Source organism: Hipposideros armiger, unplaced genomic scaffold (genome assembly GCF_001890085.2).
Source record: "Hipposideros armiger isolate ML-2016 unplaced genomic scaffold, ASM189008v1 scaffold_8, whole genome shotgun sequence".
NCBI classification, from domain to species: Eukaryota; Metazoa; Chordata; class Mammalia; order Chiroptera; family Hipposideridae; genus Hipposideros; species Hipposideros armiger.
The window spans coordinates 6,964,006-6,984,965 of record NW_017731358.1 but is presented as its reverse complement, the minus strand read 5'-3'; the positions used below and the strand labels follow the sequence as shown (position 1 = coordinate 6,984,965).

Sequence of the window (20,960 nt, the reverse complement as noted above, 5' to 3'; positions counted from 1 at the left end):
GAGCTCATGCTCTTAACCAACTTTGACAATCGGTCAGCCTCCTCATTACTTTTAAGACCCTTCTACAGTTTGAATTGGACAAATGCTTTATTCTTTTTTTTTTTTTTAAACTGGGGAACAGTGTTTTCCCAGGACCCATCAGCTCCAAGTCAGTAGTTGTTTCAAACTAGTTGTGGAGGGCACAGCTCACAGTGGCCCATGCAGGGATTGAACCAGCAACCTTGATGTTATGAGCACAGTGCTCTAACCAGCTGAGCTAACCAGCTGCCCCTGCTTTATTCTTAAGTAGGGCAAATTAGCAGGATAAACAGTGAGGAGGTGCTGGGAATGGGAAGTGTATTTTTAAAATGGTTTGGAGCTTCCATTTAGCTGCATTAAATCATGATTCCGCTATTTGTTAGGACATGGATTGCAACCATGGGCCTCCCCTCTAACAGTTTAAAAAAAACAAACTTTTTTTCATTTTAACATATCTTAAAATTCAACTCTGATTAAACTCTGCTTCCTCACTCTCCCTTCTTCCTCCCATTTGCCTGGATTCGTGTGATTTTTACTGGGAAGCTTAGAAACACTCTAAATTCTCCATCAATTGAAATTATTTCTATTTTAATTAATTTGTTAAAGTAAGTTTACGAGCACTTCAGAGAACAAAGTATAGGCTTTGTTTCAAAGAATTTAAGTAAATCTGTATTTTCCCAATAACTGTTCTATGCACTAGGAGAGTAAAGAGGAAACTAAACAAGGTAAACTCATGAGAACTAGGATGGGGTGTTGGTGCTGGAGTATGTTTAGCCCCCTAGAAGTCTCACAAGCATGAAGGACAGAGGGGGGCACACAGTTCAAAATGTGTTGATTTGGAGTACCCAGGAAAACTAATTTTCTTCAAGTTCTCCCAGAATTTGAAGAAATTTCCAGTATTAAAATCCATTTCTTGATTATCAGGAATTTTTTTTATTACAAATAGCATCAGGAACTCATGGAAAGAAAATTAAAGTTATATAAGTAGTTAAACTTTATTCATTAGTCATGTTCTAATACTAACCTGTAGTCCTAATATTATAGTCCTTAAGAATTAGGAATAAGAATTTCGTAGTTTACTTCCTTGAGGGCAGGGGAGCGTCAGCAACTATGGAGTGTGTAAGAGCAGGGAACACCAATACAGGTACAGTGACAGAAACCGTAATTACAGATTTGCATTTGGGGCTCTCAAGCAAAGTTCCTTACATGGTCCTGTTTCTAACAATTCTATTTTTCTGCTGCCCTTAATCACCCTCCCTGTAGAAATCAACTCGTTTTCTTAAATTTCCCATAAAAGTTTTAGAACTACCGTTGTTTCCCTGAAAATAAGACCTAGCCAGAGAATAAGCTGTAGCATGATTCCTCCAGGATACGGAGGGCACGCACCCCTCACATGAGGGTTTTATCACCTGTTTCAGGGAGGAGGGTGCCTTTTCCACAAATTCCTTCAGCTTAAAATAGTCAGTATGCCAAGGTGCCATATTTTGGCACCTAAAATTATGCGAGGGCTGATTTTCCGGCTAGGTCTTATTTTGGGGGAAACAGGGTAAGTCTCATCTGTGGTTAAAAAGTTTAATCCGCTTGCCCCTCAGTAAAGTTGGCAAATATTCTAAATAGAAATATTGCCAAAATTCCGTCATTTTCTTATTAAAAATTGTTTTTGGTATGTGTGTCAGACCTAACCATGGCATGGGCATGATTCCTACATTACGGGACATCTTTTTTTTTTTTTTTAAGATTTTATTGGGGAATTGGGGGAGGGGGACAGACAGGTAGACAAATTGCTGGGGTTTTTATTGTTCTTCAGTCTAGTTGTGGAGGACGTTGCTTCACTGGCCCATGTTGGTATAATCATTGTGCTCCTCCCAAGTGAGGCAATCGGTTGCTGGTCATTGGCTGGCCGCTCACTGCGGCTCACAGCAGCTCTTTGGCTGCCAGCTGCTCACTCTGCCAGCCACTCATGTAGCTCATGGCAACCCACTGCAGCCTTGCTGCAGCCTACGCCATCGCAGGCGACTCACAGCAGCCCAGCTCCAGGTCAAGCTGTTCATCATCTTAGCTGTAGAGGGTGCAGCATCACTGGCCCTTAATGTGGGATCCAAACTGCGGCCATGCTGCTCAGAGCTGGATCTCCCAAGCCAACCCTTAACCAACTGAGCTACTTGGCTGGCCCAAGGGACATCTTGACTGACTTGCTTCATAGTGACTCCAATTACCAAATCTAGTCCTCTATATTTCAAGCATAACAGAACCATACATATCCAGTTGCTTAAGACCACCAGAAATTTAAGTATGTGAAAATCTATTTGGGCTAAATATGGGGTGGCCATATAACTTATCTAAGAACTGAGACTTTTTTAAAGTGAAAGGGGGCATTAAAACAGGTGTTAATTGATCTTAAAACAACTGTCCCCAGCAAACCAATAGTCACTGCTGACTTCTCAAGAGGGCTCTCCTCATAATCACAACTTAATCTTCGAAAGTTCTACACTTTTTTTTTTTTTTAGATTCCAGGCAAATCTGGGAACCTTTTTTTTTTTTAGCTGAGCCATTCTGCCACCTGTTGGCAGCTCAGCTCGGGCCAGGAATCAAACAGTGACCCTGTTGCTCAGAGCTCGCACTCTTGAGCTCTTAACCAACTGAGCCACTCGGCCGGCCCAGTTCTACACTCTTTATATGGTATTTTACACCCCAGCCTGCAGAGATCTCTCGCAAACCTTGTACTGTTCTCTCCCCACCATTGTGGTCTTCTGGGTTTCTAGTTTCTCCTTTCCCATCACTCTAAATAATGCTGGGCCCAAGAGGTTTAGGTAAGGCAGTGATCCACACTGTGGACACCCACTGGACTCCATCAGCTTCCTCAGGTTAAGTGGACATAGAAAAAGAATTTAAAGAGTCATTTTATCCTTTGCAAACAATCAAGACCACAGAAATGACCATTTTTTTCTAAAACAAGACTTTCAAAATGGCAAATGAAATAGGGGCAACAATCATCTAATCTAGCTAAAATAAGCTTGTAAACCCAACAGTTTTGTACTAGATGAGTGTAGTCTGCAGGAACTAAGGCTATGTTTTGCTTTAACATTTGTTTTCAGAAAAATACCTGGTCAGCAGAATCTCTCAAAAATAGAGAAGCAATCATGGAATGAAGAAATACGCCATCTTTCTGTTTCTACTGATCTGTCACTTAAATTGGAGGGAACGGCTAAAAAATAAAGTTTTCATGCAGAATACATAAAATATGTAAATGAAAAATCCCTCTTTACACTATACTGTACACTTGAAACTAATATTGTGTCAACTGTTATATGTTATATATATAATATATATTATATATTTTTTTCACAGAATGTAAAGTACAGCTTAGGGAATACAGTCAATGGTTTGTAATAGCTATGTACAATGTCAGATGGGTAGTAGACTTGTTGGGGTTAACACTGTGAGGTATGTAAATGTTTTGTACATCTCAAAAGTAATAAAAAAAACAAAATTCCCTATTTAATACCCTATTTAAAACCAAAATTCCCTATTTAATAGGTTACCCTATTTAATTAAGGCAACCACTAGCTTCTATAGTGGTTGGATATAACTGGACAAAAAAGCTTCTAACTTTAGAATATGCCAGGAGAGACGGGTGAGCTATTTTTGCTAACACATAGGGTTGATTCTGTATCAGCATCTTGTAAAATATACCCATTAATTTCTCTCAGAAGGCATAGGTTTTATATATATATATAACATATATATATATTATATATATATGTTATATATATATATTATATATATATAACAAACCTCTGCTATGACCATGATTGCTTTTGTAAACTTCAGGTCAAATTCTGTCCCTTGAAAGGTTACTGTATATTAAACACGTATTTTAAGACAATAGCTTTAAGAGTTGTTAATCCTGGTTTCAAATAGCAGTATAAAGGAATTCTTTGAACTTAATTTTTGTAACCAAGTACCCTTTACTAATATGACATAGATGCATATTCCTTCAGTCATTTAGTATTTATTCAATGTCTACTAGGTGCAAGTCACTCACTCATGGCCTGACAGAGTACATTCAAGTACAAAGAATCATTAGAGCCATTCCAAATCAAAGTGTTAATTAAGAACACTTTGAAAAAGGATATCGGGTGGTCAAAATGACGAGGTATGCAAAACATCCTCAGCAACATACATTAGGTGACCTTTTTAAACTTTTGACACTCCTTGGGATGACACTCCTTTAGGAAGTCAACTGTGTTAAATTTACATCCATGGATGGCACTGCTTTCTAAGGCAGTATTCTTTATTCCAAAGCCTTTCCTTCTGTGTCAGTACCTTCTACATTTGAGTTTGTTGAATGGAAACATGTTTCTGAGTTTTAGTCATTATGCTACCAAACTCAAAAGTTAATCATTTGCATATTATTTTCTAACTTCTGTTGTTTGGTCATATGGAGTTTTAGCACCACAGAAGGGGAAAGATGTTTGGGTTGAGAGGGTCTACACACCAGAATATGTATCCTGATTTGGTCACTATTTTTTTTTTCAAGGTGCTGATGATGAGGGAGTCAGAAAGAATGGTCCAACAGAACCGAGCTGGCCCAGCTATGGCTGCTGTAAGTCTAGTTCTGGGAGTTTCTGGCACAGAAACTCCACCATGACTTCTGGTTTCAAGACAAAACCTGTAGGATTCTTCCCCACCTTTCCACAGACAACAAAGGTTGTGACCTGGGGCAAAGTAAATTCTCCTGTCTTGATTTTGTCACTTGTAACATAGTGACAATTATCTACCTCAAAAAGCAATTGGAGGATTAAATGAGGAAAAGTGAAAGCCCTTTGTCAGGCACTTGGCACACAACAGAGGCTCAAATAAAGACAAGTTACCTGTGGGGGCTGGCCTGGCCCAGTGACTCAGTTGGTTAAGAGGTCACTCAAACAGTGCCAGCTCTGAGCAACAGTTCGATGCCTGGCCTGAGCTGAGCTGCCAACAGGTGGCAGGATGGCTCAGCTAAAAAAAATAATAATAATACAAAAGACAAGTTACCTTTATTTGACCTATAGGAAAACACACTGGGACTTGTCTCCCCTTAGTTGAAAACAGAATGGAATTTCATCTGCCAATGCTTTCTTCTTACTCCACACTTCCAGATACATTTTATGTCCAGTAGCAATTTGATGTTTTTAAAATTAGCATGTTGTTTCATTTTAGCATACATTCCTGATGCCCTGTTACCTATTGTTATTACCTATCCTTTTCTGACAATAAAGCATGTTATAGAATATTCTCCATGTGACAGCAGACTTACTGTACTAGTGCCACATCTAGCATTCAATTACTTTTTTTATATGTATAACTTTAACTTTTGATGACAGGAAAAGGTAGCCCCAAATATTTCCCAACTGGGTAGATAATATAATTTATTCTGCTCATCTCACAACAGAAGAAAATGGCTGTTAATTTTAGGTGGCAAAATAATTCAGATTTGAGACACCCATGTGTAGGCACACCTATCTCTGCGAATGAGCAAATTTTGGAATGTAGGAGGTAGCATTAGCATATAAATATGAAAAGCAAACAATGCCCCTTTCCAAAACTGGATCCCTTTTCTTTACTGAACATCATACTTAGACATCACAATTTTCTAACACATAGAAGGAAAGCCCTAAGCCCTAAAATAATTATGACTTATCTGTTGATATAAAAATGTTCACAACACTAACCAGCAAGAAAAGAAAAATCCTTCAACCTGAGGAAAACCCTTTCATAATGCAACCCCAAATTGGGGGATAAAATAACTGAAATGTTTATTTAACACTAGAGAAGTAAATTCAAAGTTGCCTGCAGGTGGCCATGTACAACAGGATTTAGTTGACAAAGTTTGGTTTTATAAAATATACTACATACTTTTTCTTAGGCAAAATCATCAACAATCTGGAATAATTCAGATTTATTATGGGATAATTGTCAATGTTTGTATCTGTGACAAAATGATGAAAACAACTCAGAGCCCATTCACTTTTATCTGGGAGATGGAAGAAACAATCCTCAGGGAAGTGCGTGTTCAAAAACAATACAACTGACAACGGTAAGTTTAAAAGGGTCCTAATTACTTAGCAACAAGAATATGAATTAACATGTTCCATGGAAAACTGTCTCCTAAATCTCACCATTCTTTATGTCTATCATTTTTACCTTTCCCAGTATTTCCCAATCTAACCATATCTCCGTGGTCCTTCAGATACAAGGTGCCTTTACATCTCAAATCTACTCAATGCTTTTTTCCCCCCACTGAAGTTCTCATTACAAAGAATATACTTTGAAAGTTTGGAGGAGAAAAAGGAAGGGGAGGGAATCAACCACTTTCCCTCTCATCAGTATACAAAACTGCAGAGTTTTCCTGTGTTGAAATTAACATGATTTTGTAATGAATAACATCTTAGGGTATTCAATAAATTGAAAGTAAATTAATATACTCTGCCAGGCAGAGAGCTAAAATTAGAACTTACAGTGACCTCCTAAAATGTGATTTCTATTACCAAAAAAGGCTGCTTTATCAGTTCCAACAATTATGTTGGGATTTAACTTTTAGTCAATTCCAATTTTTATATTAAAAAAACCATTTTATTCTAAAAAACAAAAATTAGCTCATATCTAGTGGCTCATGAACTTCTAGGACAGGACCAAGATAAATTCCTGTTTCAAACAGAAAATAGACCACATCAGTTGAACGGACTTTAATTCATTCATTGACACACCTGCAATTGCTAGCAAAAATTCCCAATGTACGCTATTCTTACTAGGGGAAATGACTTTGTGTGCTTTATATTTTTTCCATTCAAATTGGTTTATCAAAATGAACTGAAAGTTTTTAAAATTACCCAATAGAAGGTACATAATTTAAAACACCCTAGAGAAACAATGTTACCAGTAATTTATAATTTTACAAACTCAGCCACAAAAAAAAGTCAAAGCTAAAAACAAGATTTTTACTATGAATCAGTGCTTCTATTACCCTTCTGAAAGAAGTTATATTTTAATGTGATGTAAAGGCAACATTGAAAGTTTTTCTTTAAATTAACCACCTAACTTGTCCCTAAAATTACAAAGAATCAAAGTCTTTTACAGGTCAAGTGCAGTAAACTAAAATGTTCTTTCAGCACAAAGCAGCACTAGAAAAAGTAACAGTTATAGATGGGAGGTGACTAGTTTTGCAGTGGCTGCTCCATCAATGACAGACAAACATCAGACGGTATCCATCCAGAGCACAGACACAACTACAGGCTAGATGCGAAGACTGCGTCACAGGCTTGGCTGATAAATGTCCTTTGCCTTTGTATCTTTCTACTTTAAGTGAAGTGGATTTTTTAAAGTTTAAATCGGGTCACATAAGTTGACTGCTTAAATGACATGATGAGGTATGAAAGCTCTGAATATCCCTAACGTTCAGCAGGATTTACCAGAGATGTAGAATAGCTTGTCAGGGGAACTTCCAAATAGTTACACTTTGGGATTCTAGTGAATTCTAGGAAGAGGACAAGATTAAAGTAGGTTTAAAGGGTATTCTCTGAAACAGAAGCAAGCAACTTTTCCTTCAGAATTCATTTTGAGTAGCACATCCACAAATATAAATCTTCTCTGATAGCGCGTCCCAACACTGAGTCAAGATGGCCAACTAGCACCAAGAAGTCGTGTGTTCAGTTGCAGTTCTCTTGGCTATTAAGCTTATTTTTTCTTTCCAGTCCAAGCACAATGTGGATCACTGAAGACAGTACTGGAAGCGCCATTTGCAGGTACAGACTGCAGTCATCATTAAATGATCCAGAAGGTAGAAACTGCTGTTATTGGGAGGGTGGGGGGTGGGGTGAGGGGTGGGGAGCACTTGACTGGGCAATACTAGTAGGAGATGAAATGATTAGGGAACAATGAGGTTATAAGAAAAATATCACTGCCCTTATTTGGGTTAAACAGGTCATGTTGAGAAGATGGTTATTTAAGATAAGGGTGCTACATTAATCATATATGCAGCATGAATACATTAGAATCAAGCTGCACCCAATTAAGAAAAAGAAAAATTCCCTAAGTAACCTTTAAAAGTATGTTACCTGCCAGTCACAGAAGGGAAAAGCACCTGGGGTGAACTCCAATTTAATGAGGACCTTGATCAGGACCACAAAGCCTGAAACACATTTGTTTTAATGCAGAAACACAGCCTCTAGTCACACTGGTTAAGTCTGGGGAAAATTGGAGGGGTTTTTTTTGGTTTTTTTTTTACATTTTTGTTTCAATAACTAAGGATTCTAAATCTTCAACCAGCATTAGAATTGAACCACTTCCAAATCCTAAGACACGTAAGACCAAAGAGAAGCAATAGCCATACAAATTAATATGTGGCCCTCTCCTTACTGCTCTAAGGGAATTTTCAAACCAGTATCACATTTAGGAATCAAAGTGTTAATTCTTCAGCATTCCTGACAATTAAAAGCACATTCACTGAAGGCTGAAGGTGAGGAACCGGATGGTTTAACTTTAATATCTGTGAAGAATGGCTCCAATAGAGGAAAGAAAACCATCCAATCTCAGTAAGGATTAATGCAAATTTGGCTAGAAAAAGCCACCAGGTATTCCAAGGGTTCACTGTGGAAGAACTCATGAAAAGTACTCTGAAGTGTACACAACAGGTCTAAACATCTCCCTTGTTGCAAGTAGTTGTGTGAAATTCAAGATAAAGGTTTAGTCTCATCTTTTAATGTCAATATGTTTTCCCACTTTAAAGGGAATGAGGAGGAGTCCTCTTTTTCCCCCCACAAAAAAAGGGAGCCACATTAATATGTGTATGTTCCCATGACTCTTATAAGATAGAAGTGCAGACCTCCAAAGCCTAGGGATTTTCCTTAAGAGAGTGGGCCGTTCTGGTTACCCTTTTCTTAGAAGGGTATTTCACCACAGAGAGCCAGAGGTTTTCCAGATGTGTGAGAGAGCAGGTGCGCAAGGCAAGCAAATGAGCGCAAACAGTATTATGGAAAACGTTTGAGAAGTTAGCTCCATGAGGACTGTGGGCTCCACAGGAGGACTTGACTGGGCAGCCTGGTCTTCTGACACAGGAACATGAGAGCAGAGTGCTGCTTCAAAGCTGGAAGCCTTCCATAGGCGCCTCACACTGCTGGAAGATGTACTGCTGCTGGCTAAGATCAACCTGTGGGGCAATGCTGCTGTCCTCATCCTCGGTCCCGAAGTAATGCTCAATAAGATCAAAAGCCTTCTGGTAGATCTCCTGGTTTTCGTGACTCTGCAAGAACTCAATTTTATCCAGACCTGGAACAAAGAATAAAGAAAAATCTCTTGTTTAAATGTAGGCAATTCCAATGAAACACTGTTTTGCCATATGTCTCCTTCCCTGAGGTGAAGGAAGACTTACTTGTATCTCATATGTATTTTGTTAACAGCATAGAAAGTATTGCTGGGAATTACATCTGAATGCTAGTATTACGAACTGACCATCTTAAACACATACGCAAGTAACAGCCAAATCCCAGAAGCACCAATCTCCACCACAGCTCTGTCATCCAGTACCCAGGGCCAGTAGAAGTATTCCTACTGGACTGTACCCATGGCCTAATTAATTCTTGGCTCTGCTTCGATCTTCCTAGGCTCTGAGCTATCCAATATCATTTCAACAAATGTGTAAATACCCTTATATCAGTCAGAATCAATTTCTATTGATTAAACTAAGAAGTCTGACTAGAGCTTTTAGCCAACACATTCCTTTTATTAAGTTCAAGCCCAGCTGAACTAGGTTTTCTTTCACTTGTAGCCATAGGAATCTAACAGCATAGCAACACCAGAAATAAATATTAACATTGCTCAAAGGAAAAAATACGTATTTCATATCCATATCCATATCTATATATAAATATATATGGATATGGATATGAAATACATAAATATACAAAAAATTAACAATAGTTATCTCTGGAGAAAGATCTCTGGGTAGTAGAGGAACATTTTCTTTTTTAAACATTTCAAAATTCCTTACACTAAGCAGGTATAACTTTTATAATCAGGTTTTTTTAAAAAAATGGTAAATTGTTAAAATCATTTTGGAAAACAATTCTGCATTAGCTGATAAATTTGAACATGAACGTACCCCATGCCCCTAGTTCCAATCTCAGGAATAAATAAACCCTAGAACAGTGGGTTTCAACCCTGGCTATGCATTAAAATCATTTAGGGAATTTAAAAGGTTACAGTATATTGGCAAACCAATGATTAATACGATTAAGACTGAGATCAGAAGAATGAGGAAACCAAAAAGCAGATAGTGACTCTTCAGGATGAAACTTAGAAATCTTTTAAGTCAGCAACACTTTAGGAGCTGTGGGATGCAATTCAAAATCAGAACTTGCAATCTTATGAGAGAAAAGGAGTCAGGCATCATCGACAGTGGATATGAATGTTCTTGAGGTTCAGATGGACTATTAAGAATACAAGAGTACCCACAAGGACAAGCAGAGTCAAGGAACTGGAAGATCCTAAAAGCCCAGTATAAAAATGGGCTAAATGGAAGGGTTCTTGCTTCTCTTCACAACTACAATGCATATTCTTTTCCAATTCTGCTTACTAAACATTATCATTCATAAGAGTATACATTTTTCGTATGTATTTGTGAATGACACATGTGGCAGGCCAGCAAAGCAAGGAGAAAAAGAAAATAATAATTTCAGGACATCTATTTAATACTCTATCTTACCGTAAGCTTCTTCAATCAAAGCACAATAAGGATTAATGCCAGTGCCGTTTCTTTTGGCTTCTTGTTCTCCAAGCCTCAGGATATTTTCCAAGCCATTTAGGGCAACCTGTACAATCTTAGAGTCCATAACTGTGAGCAGATCACAGAGTGGCTTGATACAACCCAGTTCTACGAGGTACCTAAATTAATAAAAAGAACAATTTAGTCAAAGATTTTAATTTCATAAACCTTTTATTAAGTTGGTGAAAGAGTCATCCTCAAATGGACTGCCGAGATAAAAACAGGCACACATTCAACCATACAAGCTACACCTTATCACAAAGAAATCTACAAATGAATTAAAACCAGTTCTCTATCAGCCAGTTCCATTTTTTTCCTCCACAACTAATGGACTACAAGAAACTGGAATACTCTCTTATTTTGAATATGAGCAACTCATTAAAACAGAATAATTTTAATTTCATCTTTGTTCTTATATATAACCACACCTCAGAAACATCACACCTGGTGCTAAAGGTAGCACAACAGGCCCAACAGGCCCATTCAATTTTGCACAAAGAACTCGTAAATACTGAAGATAAAAAAATCAACTCAATGTAAAAATGGGCAAATGATCTGAACATACACCTTAGCAAAGATATAATAACAGCAAATAAGCATATGAAAAGATGCTCAACATCAGATGTTATCATTCAAACCATGATGATAGTATAAACCTATTACAATTGTTAAAATCCAAAACACAAACAATACCAAATGCTGACAAGGATGAGGAGCAACAGAAACTCTCATCTTTTGCTGGTGGGAATGAAAATAGGACAAACTACTTTGGAAGACAGTTTGGCAGTTTTTTTTGTTTTTGTTTTAAAGATTTTATTTTTTTTGGAGAATTGGGAGATGGGAATAGCGCTGGGGAATTGGGGGAAGGGGAACAGACAAGTTGCTGTCCTTTTGTTCTTCAGTCTAGTTGTGGAGGACGTTGCTTCACTGGCCCAAGTTGGCACCATCATTGCGCTCTTCCCGGGCGAGGCAGATCAGTCGCCAGCTTCTGGACAGCCGTTCATGACAGCTGCTGGCCACTCACGCTGGCTGCTGGCTATACATGGTAGCCCATGGCAACCCACTGCAGCAGGGGCTGCAGCCTACGCCTTCGCCGGCGACTCACGGCAGCCCAGCTCCAGGTTGAGCTGTTGTTCAGCATCTTAGCTGTAGAGGGCAGTGCCACTGACCCTCATGTGGGATCCAAACCAGGGCCCTCTGGCATCCCAAGCCAGCTCTTAACCAATGCGCCACTCGGCTGGCCCAGCTTGGCAGTTTTTTTACAAAGCTTTCTATACGATCCAGCAATTATTCTCCTAGACATTTACCCAACTGAGATGAAAACATGTCCACACAAAAACCAATATTTACACCAACTTTATTCATAACTGTCAAAAACTGGAAGCAACCGAGATGTTCTTTAGTATGTGAATGGATAAACAGTAGTACATCTAGACAATGGAATATTATTCAGCAATAAAAAGAAATGAGCAACCAAGTCATGAAAACACATGAAGGAACCTTGAATGCATATTGCTAAATGAAAGAAGCCATTCTCACAAAAGTCCATACTATATGATCCAAATATATGTCATTCTGGAAAAGGCAAAACTTTTATAAAGACAATAGAAGAGTGGTTGACAGATTTGAGGGGTGGGGGTAAGGGAACAGTGGTGAATAAGTGAAGTATAGGGGATTTTTAGGGCAGTGGAAATATTGTGTATGATAATGGTGAAAACATGATACCATACATTCATCAAAACCTACAGATCTGTGCAACACAAAGAGTGATCCCTAATATAAACTATGGACTTTTGTTAATAATGTATAAGTATTGGATCATTAGCTCTAACAAATGTCACCACATTAATGTGAGATGTTTGTTAACAGAGGAAACTGTGCAGGTGAGGGAAGTATACAGGAATTCTATACTATCATCTCAATTTTTCTATCATCTAAAAATATTCTTTAAAAAGTCTTAATTTCCTTTTCAAAAAGGTAGTTTTTATGTCTTATTTAGCATTATATACTCAGGGGTGAATTTTATAATATTGTGCTTAATTTTATTTAAATATTTCCTGACAATTAAGACTACTTCTGTCCTATGAACAGAATAGGTCTGTCATGTAGGCTTAAAGCCATTTCTGACCATTTCCCTTTCCTTTACAGCACAGTTTTAGTTGTCAAAACCTGTCAAGCATTCCTTCAACATATCTATATAATTCTCATTATTTTTCTTAAAAAACAAAACCAGGACTCTTTTAGGATTATAAATGTTAGTTGTTGCAAATTTAGAAAGCACAGCAAAGCATTCGGAAAACTAAAAGGTACCCAGAGATAACCTCCACTATTACATCCCAGCTGTGCTACATATAAGATGGTTGACTTTGGTCAAATTATTTGATCTCTCTGAGCTTCAGTTTCCTCAACTGAAAAAGTCTGGGAGCCACAGATTTATTAATAAGTCTGTCACTAAACATCAGCAAAATTTCATTTTAGTTAATGGATGGCTTACACAACTGCACTTAAACTTCAGTGGCTTATGTAGGTGCGTCTATTGAACACCAATTGGTATTTCAGAGACTACTTGTTCAGAATCTCCAAATTGTCCTCAAATTTGATTCTGGTCTGCTCTTGATGTCATCTTTTCTCCCCACTATGAATTTTGGCTGACCTCTGATCCTTATGCTGCCTTTAAAAAGTTCATTTAGTTTTGCAACATTGTCTAGTTGTAGAAATATTATGAAAAGCAGTGTACTGAAAACAACTGAGGATTAAAAACAGATTTTAAGGTTGTTAGAAAGCTTCTAGAACTTGTATATAAGTTAAATGAATAATTTAAATATGAACTATGAGATTGACTAAATTTTCTTATTAAAAAAAAAGCTCTACCCAAAAATATGCTAATAATAAGTAAATCCAGAATTCTGAAGATGTGAATAGATTTTATTTGCAAATTATGGTATTTTACTTTGTATTCTGGCCTAATTCATTTAATGAGTTCTGGGTTCTGAATTCAAGCCATTTAAAAATTTTAACATAGATTATCAGAAATGAGCAAACATAGCAGATGACAATTTTCTTTCCAAGGACATACAGGATTAAAAGCTGTGCTTTCACGTCAGTGGCATCGCTGAGTTAATTGACACTACTATTCCTTAAATACCTTATGAGAGCAAAAGGATCTCATCATAAGGTGCTATTTTCTGGTGCAACCACTCGTCTTTGGATATTTAAGACTAACACCATAGTGGTACTCACTATCGATGCAAGTTCCTCCAAAGACAATTTACACCTCAAAGCAAATCAGGTGACCAGGACATCTGGGCTGTGTAGGAGTTGGGAAGCTATATTATTTTGAGAAACTCCTCAAGATAAGTTTGAAGACTTGAAAAGATGACTGGAAAACAAGCACAATGCTTTGGGGTTAAAGTCTGGGAGTGGCTCCTATTGGTGGTCTATTTCAAACATCTGGATAAAGTGACTACTGGTCATCACCATTACCTGGCTTTTGTGGCAGAAAAGGCTACCATTAAGAAAAATTTCTGGGTAAGGAAATTTATTCCACAAGAATACATTATCTGAAAAGTAAATTACATTTCTCAAATTATATTAATGTTTCAACCTCAAGAGAGCTGATCTAATTGGTAATTTTGCATTTAGGATTTCCTTTAGGAAGGAGAAATTTATGTGGAAGAAATCCAGATACTCTGGAATGGAGGAAAGTGAGTTTTGAAAGGCAGAATTGATAAAGTCAGGTTTCTTTAGATGACCAACAAACTCACTGTGTCTAAAATCATCTTCCTCATATAGGAAAATCAAATAGGATTTTGCTTCCTCTGTGTCCTAATTTTTTTCAACAGCACCAACATTTTGCCACCATCTCTGACTCTCCCGTTTCCTTTGTTACCTATAGCCTGCCACCAAGTCCTAGGGGTCCTGCTTTCCCATATCCAGGCCCATATCCCATACTACAGATATTATCTTAATCTTGGCCATCACTGTACACTAAACCACTGCGATGGCATCTTAATTGCTCTATCTTTGTTCCTCAAATAGCTATCTTCTTCATTTCTCTCTCTAGGTTAAAGTCACTCCAAGTCTTCCCAATATCCAAGACTAAGGCCTTCATCTCAGTTTTCAAAGTCAACAATTACTTAATTCCTCATCTTTGCAAAAGAATAACCTATATATTAGGGAGACTACTTCATAGACTGTGTAAATGCCTGACCACTGTGCTATAAACCTGAGACTGAAGTTAATATTGAATGTCAACTATAAATATATAAGTGTGTGTCTGTGTGTGTGTGGTCACGAGATGTAGAATACAGCATGGGGAATACAGTCAATGGAATTGTAACAGCTATATATGATGAGGGGTAGTAGATGGGGGGGTTATCACTTTGTGAGGGGTATAAAGGTCTATTACATTGTTTTGTACACCTGAAACTAAAAATAAATAAATAAATAACCTATTCCCCCTCACACTTCTCATGCTATTATCTCTCCTCTATAACTGCCAAATCTCTACCCACATGGCAAGTTTCATCTCCTTCAAGAAACTTCCTCTAATTTCAGCCAATATTTTTTATCCCTCATTCTTATGAACAAGAGTATGTACCAGCATTTGATTATATTTAACCTAGGATTATGGGTATTTCCTAAATTATTCTAACGGGGTCTTGCGTTTAAATCTTGTCTCCTCAACCAGAATGAGCAGATAAAATCAGTTTACTTTTTATAATTTGGATTGTAATATTTTTGTCATCATCTTTCAAGAAAACTCTTCATCTAGTTAAGAAGAAACTGCTGGGATATTGATAATTAATTATTATAAACAGCTGTGCTGAATGTTATACAGGGATAGTAGCCATCTACTCTTCTTTAACAGAGCAAAAAACTCCTGAATACTACCTGATGTAAGGTATCAGTGTTTTAGAAATGTTTTTAAAATATGTATGTATAGTTTAACCATTTCAATTAAGAAATCTGGAGTAAAGTGTAGGAATGGAGTTAATGGAATTGTAATAGATAAGTATGATATCAGGAGTGGGAGGGCAGTAGATGGGAGAGGGGGGTTGTTCCTGTATGAAGGGTGAAAAGGGTAACTATTGCATTGTTCTGTACACCTGAAACTAACAATAAAAAAAAAAAGGAAAACATATCTGGCATACAATGTAGAGAACATAACTATAAATCTGAATTTGAACATAAAACCTATCAACTGTTTCAAATAACTTCTATATTACTGCACATTACTGCCATCTAGTGGTGGCAAACTTACAATCATAGTACATATATTAAGTGAAGACTTAATGTGGTTCAATAGGTTCTGTGATTTTAGGCAAAACCAATTTTATCATAGGCTGATTGACAAAAACAAGACCTAAGTTTCTAAGTTATAAGAAAATGTTATTCAAGGACCTGCTATACCCCAGAACCAAAATCTTGGAGGTTGAAAAAGACCTATTCTCATACAAATATGCTTCTGAAGACCACTTGAAGTCTTCCTTGAAGTCCTGTAAATAATGAACTTTACCAAAATAGCTACTGTTCATGTTAGCCTATTTACAATTTTATTACTTCAGATAAAGACCTCTTATCTTCTGTATCTGAGCAGTTTCTGAAATGTTAGGACAACTTTACCTTCATTTTTAAATTCCTAACAGAGCACTAAAAATCAGCAGTGATTAGGTGCCTATATTTAACCCACAAATCAAGAATATGAGAGGTAGCTGTTTTCCTGATATTACTTATGAGGAAGGGGCTGATAAACACTCACTCAAAACCATTTTCCCCTCACCTGAATTCCCCATAAAGTAAGTTAAGGCAAGCTAAGAGTCTAGGTTCAATTTTTCTCTTCATCATTACTTTTTTTTCTATCTGAAATACTGGATGTTCATGATTTAGGATTTAATTATATGATGTTTCTTGGAGGAATTGATTCCTATTCATATTTTGCCTTCTCTAGTCATTAAGATTACAAACTGCTATCCAAGAGACCATTTAAGTCTCAAGCTAATACATATTTCTCTCTTTATGTACTGAGTACCATAGTACTTTAGGAGGCACTTGTCTCTATTGAACTTGGCACTTTATTCCAAGATACACCTCTCTTTTGAGAATGGTCCAATTCCAGTATTAAGAGATCTAAATTAGAAATAGCAAGAGTTAGCTATTAAAGTTGGACTAAGGATTCTACAAGTAACCTTCTAGACTACCCAAGATGTTTCTGACCAAGCAGCCATACAGCAGGCTGAAGCCACCCCTATAAATATTTCTATTGCCTCAAACCTCAACTATGCCTTAGTTCTCACATCCCAGAATTACTTTCAGCAAGAAGGAATGGGAAAGTTAGAAGGAATTAAATATATACAGGGGGTGCCAAAAAGATGTATACAAGTGGGCACTTTGGTCAACATTGCTTAAGCAGTAGTCGGCCATTATCAGAAATGTCTGGATGCTGACAAAAACCACTTTGAGCACCTCTTACAATTGCAGAAGTCAAATGTGACTTGTATCATCTTTTGTTATCGGTATATATTGAGTATTACAATTTTAATACAGTTTTCCTTTCTTAAAATGTATATACATTTTTTGGCACCCTCTATAGTATTTGAGTCTAATTATGAAACTGAGAAAAATCTTCTAAGAAGCTAGAATTGAGCATTCTTAATTGGTAGACACAGTATTTTTTTCCTTTAATTTATATGATGCTACCTGGCTAGTACTTACTTGATCTGTTCAGCTGATCCTCCAGAAGTTGCATTTGTGATGGCCCAAGCTGCTTCTTTCCTTGTCCGAAACTCAGCAGTTTGTAATATACTAATGAGGGCTGGAAAAATTTTGGCATCTATCACAGTCTAAAATTAAAGAAAAAATGGAAAGGGAAATTACAAGGTTTACAAAAATGTTCATGACATTAGTAACTTTTCAAGCCAGCTTCACTAATGACACCTGTTAAAAATAAATTGGAAGGGGTCAAGTCCTTATTGTCCCCAACATTTTGGCTATACTTGATATCACTGGTAACATCCTTCCTGGAGTCTATGACTTTGTAATCTTCGTTTTCTCTCTTATTGTCCTCTCTTGTCCCAACCACAATAACAAACTATAAAAGTTCAATTCTCCGTTCACCTGTTACTCTCATGTCTCTCATAGTATCCACTCGGACGTGTGTGTTGTAATTCTCTGGTACACATTTCTCAATGGAGCCCCAGCCCAGGGTGGCCAACAACTTACTTTAGATATGCTAACTGCCACACACCAGCTGCCCTCTTTATCAGGTCTCCTTTCAAACCTCTCTAGTTCACAAAGGCTCTTTTTGTTTGTATATATGTATGTGCATACATACATATGCAGTATGATCTAGAACTATGCTGAATGTTTAAATAAAAAAAATTATTACAGTAAAAGACACGTTGTCATTAATCCCCCTCAAAATACTACCCCTTGCTTCAAACACATTTATCCCATTGTTCTTGCCACTTTCTGAGCAGTTCTGGTAGTCCTTTTTCATGAGTGTCTTTAGTTGCGCTGTTGTGGCTGCCTCGATGTCCTGAATCGATTCAAAACATTCACCTTTCATGGTCATTTTGACTTTGGGGAAGAGCCAGAAGTTGCACATTGCCAGATTCGGTGAATAAGGTGGATAAGGACACATCATAATGTTTTTATTTAACAGAAACTGCCGTACCAGAAGCGAGGTGTGACACAGAGCCTTTCCACGTGATAAAAAACATGGTGAATGCTGTTGCTGAGTGCCATCCAATGGAAAGGCAGGGATCTTCAATACAGGAAGCAGCGTGTGGAACCTTAGTAACAATGTGTGACAAGTTTCAAATTGTTTGGTGCAGTTGGGTGTGAGCTACGGTTGAGAGAAGGTGTGTTTTTTAAAGTGTGCCATAAATTGTCATTCATCATGACAATGCTCTGTGTCACACATCGCTTCTGGCATATAGCAATTTCTGTCAAATAAAAACATTACACTGGCACCATGCGATTTCTGGCTGTTCCCTAAAGTCAAAATGATTCATGACATCGAGGCAGCCATGACAGCGCAACTAAAGACACTCATGAAAGAGGATTTCCAGAACTGCTTCAGAAAGTGGCAAGAACGACGGGATAAGTGTGATTGAAGTGAGGGGAAATGTTTTGAGGGGATTAATGACAATGTGTCCTTTATTGTAATAAATTTTATTTTATTTAAACTTTTACCATATTGTTTGATCACACCTCATATTCTAAATTCAATCAGTATCCATGTCTCTCACATTATCAATTTAAAATGTGCTGAGTCCCCGTTTTCCTTTTCTTTAGCACTACCACCATCCTATTGCATGCTTTCACCTCCCACCGTTTAACAGAATAGCTTTTGGTTGGACAGAATATTTTGACTCAATTCCTCTCATACACTAACACTAAAGTACTCTTCATCAGATTGCTTATTTCATGTTTCTCCTTAGCTCAAGAACCTAAATTGGGTTCATATAATTTCCTATATCAAGAAACTGAGAAGTTCTACATAAGACCCTGGTGGTAGCAGACAATCAACTGCAGCTGAAATTACCTCATACATATGCTATAAATTGCAACAGCTATTAATCTCAGTCCCTGACAGCATTCTGTTAGGTGATGACTAACTCAACTCATATTTTCCTGGTCAAGAATTCTTTCCATTACACCAATGAAGAAAGTAAGCAAAGTTTAGCAGAAAGACACTTCATCTTGGTCCTATCATTTACTAGAGGTGCCCTTGAGCAAATCACTTTATTTTTCTGAGCCTCAGTTTCATCTTTAAATGAGGATGTTGGATTAGATGAACTGTATGCTTCCACTCAGCTCAAAGTCCCATAAATTTGTGTTTTCCAACCTGTGGTTGCAGCCTTTCTCATGGTCTATGCTGAACCATTTGGTCCACTGCTTGTCTTCCACTTGGGTTACTCTCCCACCGATATAAGAACAAAAATAAAGGGCAGATAACCAGTTGGAGAAAAATGGGTCCCCAAAGGTTCATGAAAAATTAAAGAATTCCAATAATGGATTCACTAGAAAATAAATATTTTACTTGGCAAAAATAGAGCTAACCTGTTTAGCATAAAGTCCAATAAAACACTGCAGAAATACAAGACACTATTTCTCAGATCTTGGCAAATCATCAAATATTAAAGACAAAGGGAAAAACCAAAGCCCAAGTGTAAGTTTCAAAGGATTTAACTTCTTTAAAGTAGGATTTTAAAAAGTAATTAAATAGCTATACTAAATACAACAACGTTGGAAGTTAGTGGTCTCCAAGGCAATAGTGAAATATAGATATTTTAAAGGTGAACTGAGGGCCGGCCAAGTGGCTCAGTTAGTTAAGAGCTCACTCAAGAATGCGAGCTCTGAGCAACAGGATCGCCGGTTTGATTCCCGGCCCAAATTGAGCTGCCGCTGAGCTGCCAACAGGTGGCAGGATGGCTCAGCTAAAAAGAAAAAAAAAATAATAATAATAATAAAGGCGAACTGAAAAAAACCTTATCAATAAAATATACAAAAAAGACAGGTGCTGTGAGATTACCTGGATCTGTGCCCTATTTCCAGCTGTGATATTAGATATTGTCCAACATGCTTCCTTTTTGATAGATTCCTTTGGGCTACTCAGCAAATGCAATAAACTCTGCAGAGCTGAGCAATTCAAAATTACCTAAAAGGGAAAGTTTGAAAATTTTAGTTACTGTATTGATCAAATATAAGTAAATCTTTGACTCAAAAACTTTATGTTAGTAAAAATAAAGGCAAAGAAATAAATGTCTCCCCCTGAAAATTCTAGAAACAAATAACTTTATATATGTAAAAAAGTATTTACTGCTAATAAGAATTAGTTTCTGAGATTATCAAAACTATTTCATTGTGCACATTCTCAACTGCTAAAACCATACTTAGTAAGGCACAATAATGTATTAGTTATTCACCTTCCTATACCTATAGAATATTAAAATGTCTTTGGATGGATAATATAGTAAGTGGCCATAAATTCAGAAATGGTCTCAGATTTTTAAGTCTGGTAGCTCGTTAATGAACCAATACATACTTAATGATGTACACCAGGTGCTTTATAGGATATAAAAAGAATATGCCTCCAGCTATCAAACAGCTTATAAAGGTGAGGTAGGTAAGATAAATA

At 37.1% G+C, this 20,960-nt stretch overlaps 1 protein-coding gene and 1 long non-coding RNA gene across 2 annotated transcripts in view; one reads left to right on the top strand and one right to left on the bottom strand.

The window, feature by feature from the left end:
• The window catches only part of LOC109388219 (uncharacterized), a 10,342-nt gene extending 1,688 nt beyond the window's left edge, over positions 1 to 8,654 (top strand). Inside the window, exons 2-3 of the long non-coding RNA XR_002125163.1 lie at positions 4,559 to 4,624; positions 7,749 to 8,654. This is a non-coding gene — a long non-coding RNA (uncharacterized LOC109388219). The remainder of the gene's footprint in view (positions 1 to 4,558; positions 4,625 to 7,748) is intronic.
• Positions 5,789 to 20,960, bottom strand: part of KPNA1 (karyopherin subunit alpha 1) — a 59,738-nt gene continuing 44,566 nt past the window's right edge. The window contains exons 11-14 of the mRNA XM_019652724.1: positions 20,355 to 20,480; positions 17,531 to 17,658; positions 10,757 to 10,935; positions 5,789 to 9,321 (exon numbers count right to left, since the gene is read on the bottom strand). Coding sequence (XP_019508269.1) covers positions 9,134 to 9,321; positions 10,757 to 10,935; positions 17,531 to 17,658; positions 20,355 to 20,480 — 621 coding nt within the window. The 3' untranslated portion in view covers positions 5,789 to 9,133. The remainder of the gene's footprint in view (positions 9,322 to 10,756; positions 10,936 to 17,530; positions 17,659 to 20,354; positions 20,481 to 20,960) is intronic.